This window comes from Gambusia affinis, linkage group LG12 (assembly GCF_019740435.1).
Source record: "Gambusia affinis linkage group LG12, SWU_Gaff_1.0, whole genome shotgun sequence".
NCBI lineage: Eukaryota > Metazoa > Chordata > Actinopteri > Cyprinodontiformes > Poeciliidae > Gambusia > Gambusia affinis.
In genome coordinates, this window is record NC_057879.1 from 6,477,364 (window position 1) to 6,497,465 (window position 20,102).

The following is a 20,102-nucleotide window of genomic DNA, read 5'->3' on the forward strand; positions in this document are numbered from 1 at the left end:
ATTATGAAGTGGAAGGAAAAGATTCATGTTTTTCTTTCTTCTTTTTTTTTTACAAATGAAAATTTGAATGGTGCAGCGTGAAAAAAACAAAAGTCACAACACAGTGGCTCTTGAGGACTGGAGTTATGCACCGCTATCAATCCGTTTTCCCCGTTTGATCTGCTTCTCTGTTTAAGCCAAAGAAAGGCATGATGTTGCCCCCACCACTATGTCTGCGCCCTGAGCAGGTGTTATGTTTCCTTTTGATTTCTGCATCTTGCAAAACGTTTAGTCCATCACATGAAGCTCAAACAGAACATATTAAAGTTTTTCTTTGTACTAAAACTTGGAAAAGTTTAAAGGGGGCGGGGACTGAGTACTTTAGCAAGGCATCGAAGAGAAATACTTGGAGGTTTTAAAAAGGTCCTATTTAAAAGCCGGTGTATCGGCAAATGGAAGCTGCTGCTCCAGAACCTGTGAGAAATGCGGTGTGTGTGCATGTATGTCAGTTGCTGATTATGCAAATAATCATTAGACAATTGTACCAGGAAGTTTGGGTAAGATAGAAAAATCCCCAAGCAGCTCCCCTGAGTTCCTCATTCTGCCATAGCAGTCCACGACCGCCATGTGACCCTCTTGTCATGCCGCGTGTGTGTGTGTCAGTGTGTGTCGGGGTGTGTCAGTGCTCGGATGAATAGGACGAAGGGCAATTCTGAGGAATAGGGGGAAAAGAGAGAAAAGTTAAGGAACTTCTACAGACTGGAAAATAACTTTGTCGCTCCATTTCACCAGGGATCCGGAGGTAAGATCTGCTGCGTGTCAAATGTGTCTAAAATCAGTTTGTCGAATTGAAGTTTTTATTTTTTTGCATTAAATAGTTGGACTGCTAGATAAAGTCATGTGTTAACAGATGCCAAGTTTGCAAAAACGATCAGCCTTTTTCTTAAGAGTTTTTGAGTGAAATCTTAAGTTGTTCATCTCGAAGACGCCTGCACGTCGTCCTGTCTTTCCCTGCCTTTCTCACGGGAGTGCTGCTAAAAGCGGGGCTGTGCGTCGGTCACGGTGCGGCACACGGGAGTGTGAGCGCAGGCTCCACATCTCCACTGCCCGGTTTCCGGCTGTTTACTGCCTGTCATGTTAAAAATACAGCAGAGGCACTGAACCAGGAGCATGAAGAAGAAAAAAAAAAACTCACACCAGACCCAGCTGCATGTCTCCCTTCGATTTCAAATACTGTCATTTTCTGTCTTTTTCTTTTATTCTTCTACTTTGCCCACTGCGGTTTTGGTTTCTGAGCTTCCTTCTAATCTTTCTGGCGCTCCACTGTTTGAACATTTTCCCCACTTGTTCTCTTGTTTAAACTCCGGTAATCAGCCGAGCTGAGCTCCGCAAACGTCCATGTGAATATTTCAATGACATCAGTGGACAAAGTCTAACTCTGGGAAGAACAATGATTCTTTTGAGGTAGTCAAAAAAAAGAAGAAGAAGAAGAAGAAGAAAAGAACTTGTTTGATTTTCAATAGATTGGCAGTGAGTTTTGCACAAATATTTGTGGATTTGAAGGAAAGATCTGGAAATGTTACAGACACCTATCAGACATATAGGTATACAGACACTTATCAGTCACTTGTCGGGTCAAAGATTTACCAGATCAGGTGTTTGAGTTTATTACTACACTGAAAAACTGGAAGTGAAACTTAACTTCCTTTAAATGTTAGTTGTTTTTTTTAAATTATTATTTAATTTGGAAGTTTAACACTGTTCTTTTCAATATACTTGAATTTTTTTATTTCGTGTGAATAAAAACCAGTTTGGAGTTTTAACCTGCTGAGTTTACTTCAACGCAATCTAATGTTAGCAGGTATTTGGTGATTGAAAACAGCCAAATGCACTCTGATAAACGAATTCATTAAAGTTTAATAGGCTTCTTAAAAATGACCTTAATTTGGGGCGTGCTCCGGTGGCGTAGGGGATAGCGCGCCCCACGTTTGGAAGCCTTCAGTCCTCGACACGGCCGTCACGGGTTTGATTCCCGGACCCGACGACATTTGCCGCATGTCATCCCCCCTCTCTTTCCCCCTTTCCAGTCAGCCTACTTTCGAATAAGGGACACTAGAGCCCACAAAAAGACCCCCTGGTGGGGAAAAAAAAAAAGACCTTAATTAGATGAAAGGTGAGCATTTAAAATCTTGAACAACAAGACTAGATTTGCTTCCTGTTTAGAGTAGGAACAATGAGACAGACGCACCTTTTATTTTGCTGCTTGTAAATATAAATCAATTACATGAACGACGACCTTCGCCCAATATTGCTGGTACATATGAATTAAACATGGGGGACAAAACTTTATTTTGTCTTGGAAAAAATATCTATGCCTACGTAGTCCTTTGGTCTCTGATGTCACACATTACAGAAACTCTTGTACAGGTTTCTCTTTTTTTTTTTTCTCACCAGGGATTTTTTTGTGGGCTCTAGTGTCCCTTATATGACAGTAGGGTGACAGGAAAGGGGGATGGAGAGGGGGGAAGACATGCGGCAAATGTCACCGGGTCCGGGAATCGAACCCACGACAGCCGCGTCGAGAACTGAAGGCCTCCAAATGTGGGCCGCACTATCCCCCACACCACCACAGCACGCCCACAGGTTGATGTCTCATCCCAAGATTATTAGTTCCCCCCCGCCCCAACACTGTCGTGTGTTAAAAGGTCACACCTGAAATGTTTCAAACTTATCCTGTTGAAAAAGAATTGAACAATATCCACGAAACAACACAAAGTTGATTGAACTGCGTGTGAAATAGAGCTTTCAGATCTAGATGAAAAGTCTACACTCGATGCCCAAATCGCTAACTTAACATTTTAAAAATTAAAACCTGCACAACAGGTGAGACCACATGGACTACTGAGCCTCTTACTAAAACCAAAGTGCGCAGAAGTGTTTTGCTTCCACAAAAATCGCAATGTTTGAGGACAGCTGAGGACAAACCAGGGCCACAACTTGAGTTTTAGGCTTCGCCGTAGAAGCCTGAGACAAAATGTCCAAATGCAGCAGCTTTGTCGCATACAGATGTGGCGTGGCGGTCAGGCGTGTCAGTCAAACCACACTCACAGCACAGAGTAAGGCCGCAGGCTGCAGCTGATTTCCAGAAACTTTGCAGACACAGAAGAGATCGGTGGATCAGAGCGGAGTCACATGTAAGTATGTCACCTCAAATTGAGGAAATAACAGGGATTGATGGGTGCACTCCAACTTTAAATCTCTATAATTTGTTAGAAATGACTATCTACCGTAAAATGCTGTGGACTGCATAACAATAAATTTATTGTATTTTTGGAAAGAGAGGAATGGAAAGTTTGCTTGTAAGACGGTGGACAGACCCATCCAATTATTAACGACATTGGAATGTGGACTGTAGTGCTCTAATATCGTATGTTGAAGCAGGAGTATACCGTAATCGACTTACTTATGGTGAGCAGCTCCATAATCTGAGTCAATGGGGAAAATATAGGTGTTGAGTGCAAGAGGTGCAAAAAGGGAGCCTTGAGGCACCCCGTGTTTGATTTCTTTTGTTGTGGGAATTTAGAGTTGCTGGATGACACAAAAAGTCTGCTAAGTAAGGCCTGAACCAGCTATTAATCACCGTGTCAGGATCTGCTGTGTCAAACACAGTAACTGAGGTCCAACGGCACCGAGACAGAAAACACTACATTGTTTTCAAGATAGACTGAAAACAATGTAGTGGTGTGGTCAGAAACACAACTGAAAGCACTGAAAATATACATACTGCAGAATATTTTTGATTAAATGTGAGTGAATTTGTTCAATCTTTGCCCTAAAAAAAGTGATTACACTTGACTGATGAAGTGGTGTTTTTTTTTTTTTACTCAAACCCGCTTCTCTGTTTTGTTTTGTTTTCTTTTACAAGAAATGTACATTGAAACGTACAAAATGTTGCTTTATGTGATTTTTAAAGTGTTTCCATTTTGTTTTCGCTCGCACCAAAGCATTTCAAGCATATCCTATGCTTAGATGCAACATTCAATGACGCTAAATTTCTCCAGACTCATGGCTGTCAAAGGCTTTCGCTTTGTTAGGCCGGAAGACATAACAACGGTTTAATTGCGGAGGAGAAAAAACCCCAACAAACATAAAGAGCAAAGTTGAATGAATCGCACAAGGAGAACAACAAGTGCAACAATAATCATATTTCTACATTATGGTAAACAGGCTTAATTTATGTTGCGCTTTTGTAGTCATAGCAACTCAAAGTTATTTGCACTCTACAGTCGCTCCATATACAAACTCACCAACTGCTTTGTGGAAGTAGTCCTGGTCATAAATATGTTTATATTACCACGTCTCATTTCCTACTTTCACAAGCTAAAAAGCACCGTCTAATGTTTCTAATTTCACATTCGATGTATTTAAATGTTCATCTATTTCTGGCCGCAGTTGCATGCAGTCATTGTAAACTTCCATTCTCCAACGACTTTCATGACTTTTTGTAGTGCTTCCGTCTCAGAGCACCAACTAAGTGTTGATTAAAGAATTTGGAGGTGGTTTTTCCTCCATTCTCACTGAATATTGGAATAGGACAACTCAGCATGATGCGCCCATCACCATGCTTGATAATTGGCGCAGCGCTTTCGGCTTTCGCAGCCTTAAACCGACTCCTCCAAACACTCCTAATGCGACGATGGCGAAATAACTCATCTGACCGATAACATTTCCCTAAAAGCTTTTTTGACATGTGGTCAGATGTAAGTTTCATTCAAGCCTGAGGGTGTTCACTTCTGAGAAGGCGCTTTCGTTTCCAAGACGGGTTGACAGTCACATTAGTGTTTAAGTTTCTTCATCTTGATTGTCCCTGAGAGCCTGTGTGTTTAGAATGGGGGGGAAAAAAACCTTGCCAAGATTACGCTCTTGGAATACGATGGTGGATTTTTCTCTTTTACTTTCTCTCTCAATACTTTTGCTTTCTCGCACAGTGTTGCAGTTCATGCTTTACTGCTGAAACCTTTTCTTGCAGTGGCCATTGTACTTTCTGCTATAAGGTTTTTGTAAGGGTCTTCCTTGAATGTTAATATTTCATTATTTTTATTTATCTATGTATCTATTTTAATATTTCTGAGATATCTGAGGTTTTACGGCTTTTTCTTGAGGATAAAAATTCACCCCAAACCTACGTACAAAATGCAAAAGCAAAGCAGGTCCAACATGGGCTTTCTGTCGCGTTCATCCCTTCTATGATGTACAAAGGTCACTTCCGTAAGAAAGTTTCTGTTTATTATCCCGCGAGTTAACTCAAAGGAAATTCCCTCCCCCCACCACGTCCACTAGGGGGCTCTGTACTGGTATGCTCCTGACCCAAAGGACGCTCACGCAAAGTGCTCAACTGTGCTGTTTCTGACAGGAAAAATGTTTAAGTATTCCAGCCAGTCTCGTTCCAATACATTCCTGATGGCATGATTTCTAAAAAAAATTTCTGAACTTGCTGAGCATCATTTATCCAGATACTAGTGGGAGTGTATAAATATATATACGAGTGAATTGTTCATCCAATGTCAAAAAAGAACCTCATAAATAAAAAATAAAAATTAATATGACCTTTAGGTGGATGGTGGATACGAAGTGTATGTAAAACTCCTAACAGAGCTGCATTGATGATTTCTTTTGGCCACTGATATGTTTCCTTGTTGTTGTTTATTTTTTTTCCAAACCGGTCTACTGGACATCTGGCTGTTGTTTTCCTGGATAGGAGCAGAAATTGTTTTCCTGCTCCCTTTTAAAAAATATATTATTATTATTAATTATTAGTATTATTGTTATCACCTATATGTTTTCTGACTGACTTTGTTTTGCCCTCCAGAAGTGTTAGGCTTTTTTTCCATCTTGCCGTTTGGTATACTCTACTAATAATTCATCAGGACTTCACGGATTTTTGCAGTAATGTGACTTCTCTCTACTGAAGAAGCTTTGCCTCAATTTAATATTTACTCAGTTGTATCTTGTTTCCTTATGGCCACAGGATATTTGCTGGTGTAAATAATTCTTTCTACATCAAGATAACCCACCATAATAACTTGTGCAAAAATAGCCATATTGCTGCTGCAAGTGGTGGCATGTTCCTTCATTCCAACTCTCGTGACAGAATGTGTCATCCTGACATTCACTAATTCTAAGTGAACGCTAGAATTAGTTGTGTCCAAATATACTTCTTCTTTATACAAGCAGCCAAATAGTCGCTGCATCTGCAATACTGAAGGTCCATGCTAGTAAGTCAGAACAGGAAGCTGTTTTTTTTTTGTTGTTTTTTTTTATGCTTGTGGTTTGCTTTTGAGGTTGCATGTATCTTTGTGTCCATGCCAGCGTAACTATAGCGAGGTATGTGGCAGGTTGCGGCCTCGACGCCGATTAGCAGAAATAGTCCGATCAGAAGCCACATCGATGAAACTAGGGCAGTGAAATCTGCTTCAACTAATCTTTTACTGCTCTGAAATGATTCGAGTGGCCAAGTCCAGACAAAAATAGGAATATTTTTTGTCTTTAGGTTTACCCTATTTGACTCAAGTGTTAATCTTTAAATTAAACTAATAAATTATTGTTTTCTCTTGGCCAAACTCACATACGTTTAGTGAGCAGGATCTGATTCGCACTATACAAGAACCTGATTGAAGCGGAACAGAATATAGTGTGATTTGAGTTGCAATTCGTCTGAAACGATCCGATCCAAAGCGTACACTTTTGGGTTGGATTTTCACCGCAAGAGTTTGCAAAAGACATTTTTTAAGGAATATTTGAGAGAAAAAAAAAAAAGGCACATCTGCTTACAAGTAGAAACGTAGAACAGTCAGGAGTCGGAGACATCGAGTCGGACGAGCGGCTTTCGACTGAATTTGACATCAATTCCGACATATCCAATTCCCACACGCAGAGAGTTTATTATGAGTTGGAGTTCGACTCGGTTACGTTCTTGTGAAAGTTGCAAAATGGTGGTTGTTTGTTTCTTTTGTTGGTTTTAAATTTTGCCTAAAATTCGCAATGTTTGGACTTGCAACTCAGCCTCTTTGCTGAAACCCAACAGAATACAGATTTCGTCTAACAAGTGAAAACACAGCGGACCAGATGAGGAAAAACACAGACGAAGTCATGCAACATCCCCAAATATCCCTAATGCGAGACGGCAGAATCTGTCTTGATAAAATAATAGTAAATAAACCTGCGCACTAAACAAAGAGAAAAAGCACATTTTATCAACGCCAAATTATGTTTTGCATTTGCACGTCTGCATTTTAATGCATGGGCCTGGTACATAACTCAGAACTTCGTCAGAAGTTTTAAGTGTCGCAAGTTCCTCTCTACTCTTTGGTGATGCTATTTATATTCGTTTTGCAACTTTTGTCATACAGTCAGATTCGAGGAAAATGTGGCAATTGATTTTGGCTGCGTGCATCCAGGGTGATGACCTCTGTACGCCGACCCAGAATGCCTTGGGCTTGCATACATTCTTTAGGGGGGATATTTGAAATAATTGAGACCAAGTCACTACAAGAATTAGGCAAAGAGAGGCTCAACCGTTATCGAGCCCAGTATGCTCACAACCTTGTTGAAATGCCAGGTGTTTTGGGAGGTTTCTCCTCACATAAATGTAAGGTTATTAGAAATAATTCCAGAACTTTCTTTTTCCAACTTTAAAGGTGTACGTCCTGTAGAAATCAGCTGCAAAATAAATAAAATAGCAGAGGGAAAATGCCAAAAACAGCAACCTGGTTAAATAAGTTAAATAGCCATTTAACTAAACTTTTACATCTTTAGTGCAAATGTTTAAAAAAAAAAAGGCGGTCTTCTTTAGTGGGAGTCTGTCAGCAGGTCATATCATGACTTGTTGTTTATTTTTGCTATTAGTTAAAATGCACAGTGGTGGGAAATGTCTCAGTGGATTTCATTTTACCTTCATTTTACGTCAAACTGGTTTCAATAACGGCTCTTAATATTCCTGCGTCGACTTATTTATCAAACAGGAATACAAGCAAAAAGCAAAAAAAAAAAAAATAATAAATTAGCAAATTAGAATGATTTTGCAGTGACGCTCTGTTCTGCATCCCAATTTAAACTTCTGATCGGTGTTCCTGCTTTTACGTGTGCGGTGTGGGTTTAAAACTCCCCTGCGACGCTGCATGTTATACAATTCAGGTAACGGTTACATTTTTGCTTCTTTCTGCTTCATCTGCGTCACGTATTCCGTCAATAATTTGCTCTTATGTGTCGTCGATCTAGTTTAGCGTGAAGGGTTTCCACCTGCATCAGCACAGGAAGTGCAGTAATGCGTAATATTATTGCTGCCATTTCTGACCAGGCTGTCAGATTCTGTTTTTTTTTGCTTTGTTTTGTTTTTTTGTCGCAAACTTTATACCTTAACCCTTTAACCCTTTATAGGTTTTAAAAAGAAGAAGAAGAAGAAAAAAAACTTTACCCAAGAGAGCATGAATACAATTTCTTCAGTGGGATGTTGATATTTCCAACCCAGTATCCAGAAAAATAGATTTAAAGACTATTACTGACTACTTTGGTGTCATTTAGTTGTAAAAAAAAATTAAATAAAATTCAATTATTACCTGAAAACAAATGAAAAACTGCTAAAATGTGCATTTGTCCTTATGTTTTCTACTTAAAATCTTTTGTTTGTTCTTTCTCATTTTTAGCCAATATTGTTATGATCCATTAAGGGAGATTAAAAGAGACCCTTATGGTTGCTAAACAAACCAAAAGACACGCAGCATGTGTCCAGTAAAGTGATGAAAAGAAAAAAAAATAAGACTGACTGCGTTTCTGTAAAATAAACTGAATCTTTCGCAGAAAACATCAACCGATTTCTTGCGCAGCCACCACAAAGCGGTAGCTAAATGTCGTAAATATTTCCGTTTGCACAAAATTATTAGTTCTAATCTTAATCATGAAGGCAATTTCGATGTCAAAGTCAGTCTGTGATTTATATAGTTTCCACATGTGGAGCTGGGAACAAGTGGAGGTTATTAAAGTGTTTATGACCTTTATGGCCATGTAGTTCAGGGAAGTCAGAAAATGCAACACGGCAATCTCTGTGGTGATAAGCTGAAAGAAAATGAGTAACTGTGTAACACAACTAATAAAACTTTCCAAACAATTAATTAGAATGTGGCAATACAAGAACTGTAAAAGTAAAAACAGGTCGCGCAAAGGTCACCGCGATGCTTTCGGCCATCTGGAGTCAAAATAAACCCAGACTGTTTACATCACATTCTGCTGAGAATAATCCACTTGTCTTCTCATCAGCTCTGACCAGCTTCCTGCATGACACTCATACCGCCAATGTGCCACAGTTGCAATGGTTTGATGTTTTGCTGAAGCGCACGACTCAACTCATAGTTCTGTCGACTTGAGCTCTGGGTTTCTGCAGCTCCTCCAGAGTTTCCAGTTCGGATCGGAATCACAATTTAATTTTAGGAGGGATTCACGCCGTAAAGAGGGTTCACGACTTCCTGGTTTCATGACTTCTAATGCGTTCCAAAAGTCTGGTGTATGGCCCTGAATGAGAATCTCTACTCAACTTTTTCAGGTTTTTTTTGTTGTTTTTTTTTTTTACCCCCCACCAAAAATAGGAACAAATTGAAATAAAACATCTAGCTGTATCACAACGTCCAGCCCCATCTGACACAAAAATCGCATCAGAAATATTCGGACTTGCGAAGAAGTGGAGGGGAAAAAAACCCAGCAAGTGCCTGCTGGAGAGCTTGTTTTGTTTGGGCTCTGTTGGTTTTAACAGACTGCGCCGCTCTTTCCTTTTCTCACTTCCCCCAGCCTCTCGACCCCAGCAGGCGGGATGGGCTGTCTGAAGTCCACGCTGAGCGGCGGCCTGGCGAGCGGTGTGGAGAGCAAAATCAGACAGCAGGCCGAAAAGCCGGAGCCGGCACACTACGTCAGAGACCCCACCTTCAAAACCAACACAGTGAGTAGAAAGCAGTAGGAATCCCTGTCGGGATCCGCTTGCAGCTCTGAACCCGAACAGATGTGCCACAAGCGCAGCTTAAGCGGTTAAAGAAACATTCACGCCAGCAGAAACTGTTGAATCTCTGTTCTAAACTTAGAAAGTTTCCACCGCTTTGCAATAAGATGACGAGATTGTTCCCCAAGTGGACAGAAGTTCCCGTTCGCAAACGGTGATGATTATTGCTCTGGAAATATGAAATGAACACATTCTGAATGTGTGCAACAGCTGTGTTATATATATATATTTTTTAAATCTAACAAAAATACAATTCAAAATCTCATGTTATGCTTTTCTTTACAGAGTAACTCCCTGCTACCAGGTCAAGTGTTCCAGCAAATGGAAGGTATCCCTTCTACAACCACTGTGTGCTGCTGTGGGACTCTTTATATTTCGTCACATGGTGCTTAAACATCTCAACTTTTGTTTGTTTTTTTTCTGCTTTAGAGAAAGAAGCAACTTTCAAAGTGGTGATTGCTCTTTATCCTTACGAGGCGTTGCATAGAGAAGATTTAGGATTCAAGAAAGGAGAGAAGATGAAAATCCTGGAAGAGTAAGTGGGTTGATTTTGAACTTGGACTAGTGCAGCTCATGCAACGGTTTCTTGGTATTTCTACATTCTGTCAGGAGCGATAAAAGTCAGAGTGACCGTGAGGTCCAAATCCTTCGGTCTTTAGAGCTTGAGGCGGAATCTTTGTTGAGCAGTTCTGAAAATTAGCCTTTGACCAGAGGGCTTATAGACAGAACAACGGTCGCTCTTCACCGTTTTATGTCTTGTTCCTGGACAAATGAGTCTAGATAAACAACAGTACCTTTCACAGTTAAGTCAGAATCTTCAGCATGGAAATAATGTTTCTCCTACACACCAAATTCACAACTGTTGGTTGAACTGGTTTGTCTAAAATGCTTGTAGGTGTGATTGTGCACTTCACTTCAATCTCCAGGAAATGGATGGATGCTGGCGCCAAATCAGAATCCATCATCTCATTTGTGTAAATTAGTCCAGTGACTATACTGTGAAAAGCCTCAGAGCGTCCGCAAAATAATAGGAAACTTTTACTTTTTTGCTTTGGGTGCAGGGGAAAAAGACAAACCTCTTCCAGACTGTGCAAGCTGGGTGGAACTGAATAATTATTATTAGCGCAATATCGTCAGAAAATGTGTTTTGGCTTAAACGTAAGGAAAGGTTTTCCCTGTTTGTTGTCAGACATGGCGATTGGTGGAAAGCAAAGTCTCTAACGTCCAACAAAGAAGGATTCATCCCATCCAATTACGTTGCCCAAGTCGATACCATGGAAACGGAAGAGTGAGTATGATGTTGGATGAAAGTTTCAGCTTTGGCCTTATCAATAACATTACTGCATTGTGAAACCTACTGCATCGCACTGTAAAAATAATTAAATTAAAATCACCCTAAAATCATGGCAGGTGGTTTTTCAAAGACATCACAAGGAAGGATGCGGAGAGGCAGCTGTTGGCTCCCGCAAACAAACCAGGCGCTTACCTTATCAGGGAAAGCGAAACATCCAAAGGTACTAAACTATTTTCCCACAAGATTCCTTCACAATTCAGCACCTGGGATTCAGTGTGAGACTTGTTCCCCGCTCTCCCCACACAGGCAACTTCTCCTTGTCAATCAGAGATGTCGATGCCCAGGGCGTGGATTCGGTGAAACATTATAAAATCAGGAAGTTGGACAACGGCGGCTTCTATGTCTCTCCCAAAATTTCCTTCCCGGACATCACCAGCATGATCAAGCATTACCACAGTGAGTATGGATCGGGAACAGAAGGGGAAAAGCTTGGAATCACAGCTGAGAGTGAGGTCACGGTTTATTGACTCAGACTTGGGTAAACTTCCTAATTCCCACCACAAGAGTAGAAAATACTGGAAAAGTTTGGGAATATTTTCAGAGTGACGGTCAGAAGGAAGCATACAGTAACGAACATTTGGAAATGTTGCAGGATTGTAATCCAACCAAGGAGCAAATTTATTGGTAAATATTGTTCCTCAGTTGTTTGTCATTACAATTAAAGATTTCACATTTACTGCTTCCTTATTCGTTGTTATATCTAGATTAGACCACGGGAATGCTTTTGCGCCAATTTGGGTGCATCTCAGTTTATAAGGAGAAAATGACATCATATGACATTCAAAAGACAAAAGAAATTGCTTGCTAATATGTGCTGAAAATGTATTTTCCTCTTTCCAGATTTCTGAGGATATTGCTCCCTTGTCTTTGGTTCCCAGAAAATAAACAACTTTCTAAATAGTCAAACTTACTTTACTTTCAGTTTTTATGCTTTCCAAGACTAGTGACTCTTTAGCTTCCGGTGTGTAGCGCTTCATGAAAAGAGTGGGGTGGTAAGGTTAAAAAAAAAAAAAAAAACACACAAAAAAATGTGCCTTTGTGCCTCTCAGCCAGGTCAGATGGTCTGTGCCGCAAACTGGACCGTCCGTGTGCGAAACCCAAAGCCCAGCGGCCGTGGGACAAGGACGCCTGGGAGATTTCCAAAGACTCGATAAAGTTTGTGAAGAAACTGGGAGCTGGGCAGTTTGGAGAGGTGTGGATGGGTAAGAAAGAAGCTAAACTTTTAATCAGTCAGACCAATTCATTTCTCTAGAACATTTTTATTAAACCAAGGTGTTCTTGGTTTAACTGAATCTCAAACTCCAGTCCTGCAAAGGGCCTTTGCTGCGCAGAAGGCAAAGCAGTGGTTTAGATTCTGTGGCCGACTGCAATCTTGACGCCTTAGAGAAGTGTTTCCCCAACCCTGGTCCTCAAGACTCACTGCCCTGCATGTTTTAGGTATTTCCTTGCTTCAGTCCAGCTGATTTCAATTGATGACTGATTAACAGACGATTGTTGAACGGCAATCAGTTGAATCAGCCACATTGAAGCAGGGAGGCCTCTAAAACATGCCGGACAGTCTGCCTTGAGGACCAGGGTTGGGAAACACTGGCTTAGAGTACTTCCTATTGTGACGGTTGTGTGTCTAAATAAGCCTGAAAACTAATTAGCTCATCCCTGTACGGCGTTTCATGCTTTGCCTTTAAATAGACTTCTGCTTTGTGTCAGAGAAACATTTCTCTAAAATGTCTCTGCAAAAAGATTCAGAGTCCACAATCTCTTATATTACAGATCTTAACTTGAAAAGACAAATGCCTATGAATTTCACGACTTGGCAGTGATGCGTGTCATTACACCTGGATCATTTGACAATCTACAGAAACAAGTCTATATGTGCTTAGGAGGTGAACTTGTTGTCATAGAAGGAAAAAACTCAAAAACTTATTTGCATTGGAAGTTGAGAGACTGTTAAAGCGGTCCAGAATAATGTTTGAAGAATCTGCAGTATGATATAAATTTTCGCAGTACAGATTACGAGCAAACCTTTCTGTTTCCCTTCTGAAAGTTGTGCAACCACAACAGCTAAGCAACAGATGTGACAATCCTAATATAGTTCGACTTTAATACATTTCTACTCAGATTTGACCTGTAGATTTGAGACGCATTTCACTAAGTTCCCTGATATTTCTTCAGATAACCATTGCAAATTTTTAAGAGAATAACTTGAACCTCAGTTGGATTTTTAGTCAAGCTGACAACAGCTCAGCTGCCCGACAGGTTACAGTAGGGGCTGGATTACCTACTCAGAGACTGAACACGAGATCAACCGGTCATATCAATTTCTTCATCTAAAAATCCTTTTGTTTTGTCTGTTATAAAAGAAAATGAAGCACACTGCACACTTCACCTTCATTCTAAATTGAAGTTTTCAACTATTCCTCAATATGTACTGTACAGTACTGAATGTGGAAGAAGTTGGCCTTATCCAATTGATTAAAGTGTTATTTTGGTACACTGAGAACACAACAAAAACAAATAAACTAACTAAACAACAGATCTGTAACAGTATTCTCTATTCCCCGTTTTCCGTTTTCACGCTGTGTGGTATCAGCTTACTACAACAACGCAACCAAAGTGGCCGTGAAGACCTTGAAGCCTGGCACCATGACCGTCGAAGCGTTCATGGAAGAAGCCAACGTGATGAAGACTCTGCAGCACGACAGACTGGTGCGGCTCTACGCCGTCGTCACCAAGACCGAGCCCATCTACATCATCACTGAATTCATGGCAAACGGTACCAAGCCACGCTTTGTTTTTCTTACCTCCCGCGGACACAGTTCTGAGACGTTTTGATATTGTTCGTCGAGTCAGAGACCCAAATAAACAGAAGAGCTGCTTTGCATTCATACATCTTAGATTGTACGCACTGAATTACTTGAGATAGTCCACTAACAGCAAATATCTCATTATATTAAAGTTAAAAATAGGCTTGCCGTTATGTTCTCATACACAGCTAAAGACTTTGTGTTGTTTCCATTCTGTCCTGTGTTTAGGAAGTCTCCTGGACTTTTTAAAGAGCGATGCAGGAAGCAGACTGAAACTACCAAAGCTCATAGATTTCTCAGCGCAGGTAATCCCCCCCCCTCACCCCCAGCCCTATTTTTGTACTTCTTAAGCTTTCCACTTCTATTACTCCACTTTAGGTGTGATGCAGTATGGAACATTAGTAGCATCATACATAACTGAGTACAATTGCCAGGGTTTTATACAGTATTGCAGTGCTTACATAGCAAAAATATATAATCTGTTAACTTGATTTTAAGACCAAAAAGTTCAAATTAGTCCTACTGTTGCTTTCTAAAGCGCAACACAAGTTATCAGTTGTTTAATTAGCTGAGCTATCTGCACAGGGAGCCAGCCTTCAATCGGTCATACTGGTCTTAGGTGACCATTTGTCATTTCAAAACAGTTACTTGAAAGGGCAATGCAATGAATAGTTCTCCTTTGGGTTTGCACACCACGGCTTTTTGAAACCACAAAGCTAGAATAGCATAGCGTTATTTTTTTCCGGCTGACCAAGGAAAAATACAGTCATTCTGAAACTCTCTCATGCATGTCATTAACTCAACTTAAAACTGTAGAAACTGTATAAGGAAACATTTTTGTTTGTTTTGGTTTTTTTTTTAAATCCGTCTAAAAATCTTTGTATACCTTAATATTAGCATTTAGCTACAAAGCTTCTTAAGTACACACATCAATATTTCTGTCAAGCCAATTTACAGACAATACTTTGTGTTGAAGACTAAATATGATAATGGCATAAGTACCAGCAGCGTTGAAGCCAGGATAGCTACAATTTTAGCTATACCTTGAATCGACTTGCTGCCACACGAATTAACTTCACAAAAATACTTTAGCTACAAAACTACGAGTGTAGTTAAAGTAAACCACCTACAGCTCTAATTAAGCTGTAAAACTGCTAATTTAGGGACTAGGCTAACTCAAAAATAGTCACCTGAACAAGCTAAAATTATCCACGTGCCATAGAGCTACGTTTCTAGTACCTCTAGAAACAAATCTATCATGATTGTTGAACACATAGTACACTTGTTTTCCGTTGGGTTTCAGATTGCAGAGGGCATGGCTTACATAGAGAGGAAGAATTACATTCACAGAGACCTGAGGGCTGCTAACGTGCTCGTGTCCGAGAGCCTGCTTTGCAAAATAGCCGACTTTGGTTTGGCGAGGGTCATAGAGGACAACGAGTACTCCGCACGGGAAGGTAAGCGTTGTGTGGGAAGGAGAGAATGAGCGCGCCTTCCAACTTTTCTGCTGTGCAAGACATTTTTTTTCTTGCCAAACATTAGCCATTTCCTCTATTCCCTGTGATAGACTGAAGGAACAAAAAAAGCCCTCCTTTCGCGGAAAGGTCTATTGTGTTGGGCTACAGGAAAGACACTTTTTGTTTCGCTTTGCAGATAACCACAGGCCTTTTAGAATCTTGTATTAAATACTTACACAAGACATTTATGTCTTGATTTTTTTTTTTTTTTCCCCCCAGTAGTATAGAGAACTGGGGACACATATCCAGGCACTTCAGAAAGCAGATATTTTCCATTCATTTTGTACACAATAAGTTATATTAATACATATTAAAGAAAAACAGATTTTTTCCACTAATTTAAACAAAACAACTTAACACTATCATATGCGAGACTGCAAACACAGTAGAGGAAATCTGGATCAAAATACTAACGAAAAGTATCCGATTGTGTGTAAAAAATCTCCAAATCTGTCGTGCATTTTAGGTGACAGTAAGAGTGAAAAACAAACTGCTGTGGTTAAGTGCACACGAGTGCGAAAACCATTTGTAACCCTTAAATGGAGCCTCGAAACAGTCCTTGTGACTAAAATAAGGAACTATAGGAGCAAGAGTTTGGCTCGCCATGTAATGTTTGAAACGTGGCCTTTCAGAGCAACCAGTACAGAGTGGTTAGCATAGCAAATGTAGCATATTTGCATTTTCCACTTGGAAGAAAAAAAATCAAAACAGAATGTGTGGGGATTTTTAAAGAACAGACGTATTTCTGTCGGTTCTGTTTCATTTATGTTTGGGTGATAAATGAAACTTGTCTGACTATTCACCTGGAACCAGGAATCTATCAATAAACTTGTGGGTCCACAAATAGACTGAAAAACTTTCCACGACACAAAGCACAGGTGTGTCGAGTGGAATTGAGCGGTGCAGTGGATCATTTACTTAGACTAGGCAAAGTATGTGTGAATATAATAGAGTTTGTTGATGAAATTTTATGTGTGTGTGTGTGCCCATCCCCTTCTCTACACGCTCCCAGGTGCCAAATTTCCCATCAAGTGGACCGCTCCAGAGGCCATCAACTACGGCACCTTCACCATCAAATCAGACATGTGGTCTTTCGGAGTGCTTCTCTATGAGATTATCACATATGGAAAAATCCCATATCCAGGTAAGCAAGTGTGTCACTGCAGCTGTGTTCTCCACGACGTGAAACCAATCATCTTAATGAATGTATTTGCAAATCCAGTTTGAAGATTTGGTGCTTTGATTGACTTTAGAAATAAACGCGCTACTATTCCACAAGGTGGAGTTTAGAAGTAAAACATAAATGCAACAAACCAGCCTCATCCTCTGGAATTTGTACGCTTAAATTATTTAATTCAATTAATTGATGTGGTGCAAAATTAGGACCAACTTGGCAAGGACCCAAGTCCAGAGCAAAATGTAAGGTGGAAAATGAGAGTTTTTGATAAAATATCAAACTTACTGAAATGGTAGGAACGCGGAAGCACATGGACAAGTAACCAGAAAAAAAAAAGAAAAAAAAAGTGACGAAGGCTCCAGTAACAATTAAAATTCAGGAACTTAAATCAGATGCAAATGGGAAACAGCTGAGACAGAAAAAAAGACCCAAAGCGCAAAAAGCAACAATAAGCTAAGAAATGAAGTATAAAAAGGGTTGAACTAGATGGCAAGACATTTTGAACAATAATGAATCCAGGGGCCTGAACAGAATGTGGTGCTTGTATTTTAATATAAATATCAAAATACAAGCAAAATTCAAACAGGCCTGGATCATGACAAAAAAACAGAAGAAGCTACAAACGTTGCACGTTTGCTATTTTCTTCCAGTTTGAAAGGCGTTTTTAAGGCTCTGTTATTATTGTCGGCACATTGTCTAGCATTATACTGACACCTACTGCCCTCTGCCTGGATGTCATTTTCACCAAAACTTATTTATGTCTACAGAAACCTTCTCATAAACTGACCTCAATTATTCCTCCTGTCACACGAGCTTCTAACTTGTGTCTGCTCTTGTCTCTAAGGGATGACGAAGGGAGAGGTGATGTCCTCCATACAACGCGGCTACAGGATGTCCCAGCCAGAAAACTGTCCGCCTGAGCTGTACGAGATTATGATGACCTGCTGGAAGGACAAGCCCGAAGACAGACCCACCTTTGACTACATACAGAGCGTCCTGGACGACTACTACACCGCGACAGAGGGACAGTACCAAGATCAGCCGTAGCGTCGCCGAGCCGACAGGACATTCAAGACAATTAACATCCACTCCACTGGTTGTGTGTATTTTTTCAGACTTCTTTGCAGTTTTATTGTATATATCCTACATGTTGATGCCCACGGAATTGTGAAGATTCGATGTAGTTTCACATTAATCTCAATGAAAGACGTTATCTTTCAGGATATTCTGAACAATATGGATTAATTTTGTCTTTGTTTTGTTTTTATAAATGGATGTGAGCTGTATTTAAATGAGATTGTAATGTCATTTACATTACAATCTCATTGTATATTTCTCAAATATATTTGAGAAATATATTTGTATATTTCTCAAATATATTTGAGAAATATATTTGTATATTTCTCAAATATACATTTCTCAAAGTATATTTGAGAAATGTGGTCGAAATGTAAACGTTTTAAATGTGTAATTTGGACTGACTATATGCAGTTGTAATAACGTTTATTATATTAAACGTCATGTTGAGTATCGAATGACTGTACATTTTGTATTAAATTAAAAAAAATACACGTATGCGGATGTCATTTTGTTTAAGTTTCAGTTTTAGAAATTTGTCTGATTTAAAAAATTGGACCTCCATTTGTAATGTACTCGTGGTTTGCTGGGACACCAGTGAACACAATATCTCAGGATTGTCTGTATCACTCTCCCAAGTCGTTGTTATTCGGGTTCTGGTTGAAATGTTTCACTGAGAAATGAGTCACCTCTTTAAGAAACGGATGAATAGGGTTTTCTTGGTAATTCCTTTTTTAAACATAACATGAAGTGCTTGTATGACTCACGTAAACAGCAGAATTCAATAGCTTTCTTAATGAAGAAAGATAAATACCATAATTAAATTCAGGGCGTCAAAATACATAAGACTGAATATTGAAAGGCTTTGTGCCAATTTATTTTAAATGAAGATATGTAATGAATTTGTTCAGTTGTTTTGATTGTATGTTATTATTGTTATTATCATTATTATGTGGCTATAAAAGCAGTCATAATTCTGACATCAAAACACTGAGATACTGTAATTTCCAGACTATAAGCCGTGACTTTTGTCTCAAGCTTTCGACCCTGCGGCTTATACAACGATGCGGCTTATTTATGAAAATTTTCTAACGGCCAGTAGGGGTGCTGGAACAGAAAAGGTAAGCAACCTGGAATATATCTGTAGAGGAAGACTAATGTAACATCGTGCTTTGTGCATGAATAAAATTAGCTTGAACAGACCCTCATCATGGAGAATGCAAGAAGAAATGCATATGATGCAGCTTTCAAGTTAAAAGCAATCGAGCTGGCCGATAAAGAAGGAAACAGACACTGAGGAAGAAGACTTCCTTGGTTTCAGTGCACAGGAGGAAGAGGATGACGGCTCTCCGTGACTTTTAACCGTATGTTATTTAAACCAGCCCTGTTAGTGCTGTTTTGCTATATTGCTGCTGTTCAGAAAGAAAAGCTACGGCATATTATTAAAACTTTAAAAACACCTTCTGTGTACCGTCTTTCTTTGTAAACATCTCATGTTTCAATGTAGGCACATGCGGCTTATACACCGGTGCGGCTTATGTATGTACAAAATGTGTTTCCTTTAAAAATGTAGGGGGTGCGGCTTATAATCAGGTGCGCTCTATAGTCCGGAAATTACGGTACATTGCAGTGGTTAAGCACGTTTTCTGGGGTAAACCTTGTATTTAGAGTCTATGGCAATCTAATGTAACCTGGCTTTATCCCTAAACTTTTTGAACATGTGTTTTTTCTTTTGAACTTAATGGTATTATTGATTCGTTTCATTTGTCTAATTTGTTCCAAAGTTTCTCCCCACATATTGAAACACACTTTCTTTCAAGGTTAAAGCTGCAGCATGACATTTTTTAAAACATTTTTCCACATATTTCAGAGGCAGGCGCCGTCAATCATGCATGTGTACATGCTGTTCACTGTGCTAATGGTAGAGAAACAACTTACCGTCACAGGAACACTTCATCTGCCGTCTGAGGTGAGGTGGACATGCTAACTGGCCTGAGCATTCATGGCAAGCTATGCTGTTATGAAGGAGCTGTAGAGTAACAGAGAAAGGAGGAGTGTGTTTAGCATTACATTTCCAAAAGAAATAAGATTATATACAAGAATATAATTTAATAAAATAGATACTCTGACCCACGTTCCTGACACAGTAAAT

General features: G+C 39.7%; 2 protein-coding genes across 14 annotated transcripts in view; one reads left to right on the forward strand and one right to left on the reverse strand.

Moving 5' to 3' along the window:
* The window catches only part of ctnnd2b (catenin (cadherin-associated protein), delta 2b), a 185,682-nt gene that overhangs the window by 162,666 nt on the left and 2,914 nt on the right, over positions 1–20,102 (reverse strand). For all 13 annotated transcript variants that reach the window (XM_044134898.1, XM_044134908.1, XM_044134912.1 and 10 more), the window contains exon 2: positions 19,889–19,979. In XM_044134898.1, the coding sequence (XP_043990833.1) occupies positions 19,889–19,907 (19 nt within the window). In that variant the 5' untranslated portion in view covers positions 19,908–19,979. The remainder of the gene's footprint in view (positions 1–19,888; positions 19,980–20,102) is intronic.
* Positions 593–18,855, forward strand: lyn (LYN proto-oncogene, Src family tyrosine kinase). Its single transcript, XM_044134915.1, has 13 exons — positions 593–781; positions 9,817–9,964; positions 10,307–10,349; positions 10,451–10,556; positions 11,211–11,309; positions 11,432–11,535; positions 11,622–11,771; positions 12,425–12,577; positions 13,966–14,148; positions 14,408–14,484; positions 15,483–15,636; positions 16,709–16,840; positions 17,718–18,855. Exons 2-13 carry the CDS (start codon positions 9,839–9,841, stop codon positions 17,918–17,920), a joined length of 1,530 nt encoding a protein of 509 aa, XP_043990850.1. The 5' UTR covers positions 593–781; positions 9,817–9,838; the 3' UTR covers positions 17,921–18,855.

What these genes read in the sequence shown, in the direction of transcription:
- lyn (XM_044134915.1), top strand. Translation starts at nt 9,839, where the DNA reads ATGGGCTGTCTGAAGTCCACGCTGAGCGGCGGCCTGGCGAGCGGTGTG. An exon ending in CACTGAATTCATGGCAAACG is followed by an intron (nt 14,149 to 14,407) that starts GTACCAAGCCAC and finishes TCCTGTGTTTAG; the next exon opens with GAAGTCTCCTGGACTTTTTA. An exon ending in TCATAGATTTCTCAGCGCAG is followed by an intron (nt 14,485 to 15,482) that starts GTAATCCCCCCC and finishes GTTGGGTTTCAG; the next exon opens with ATTGCAGAGGGCATGGCTTA.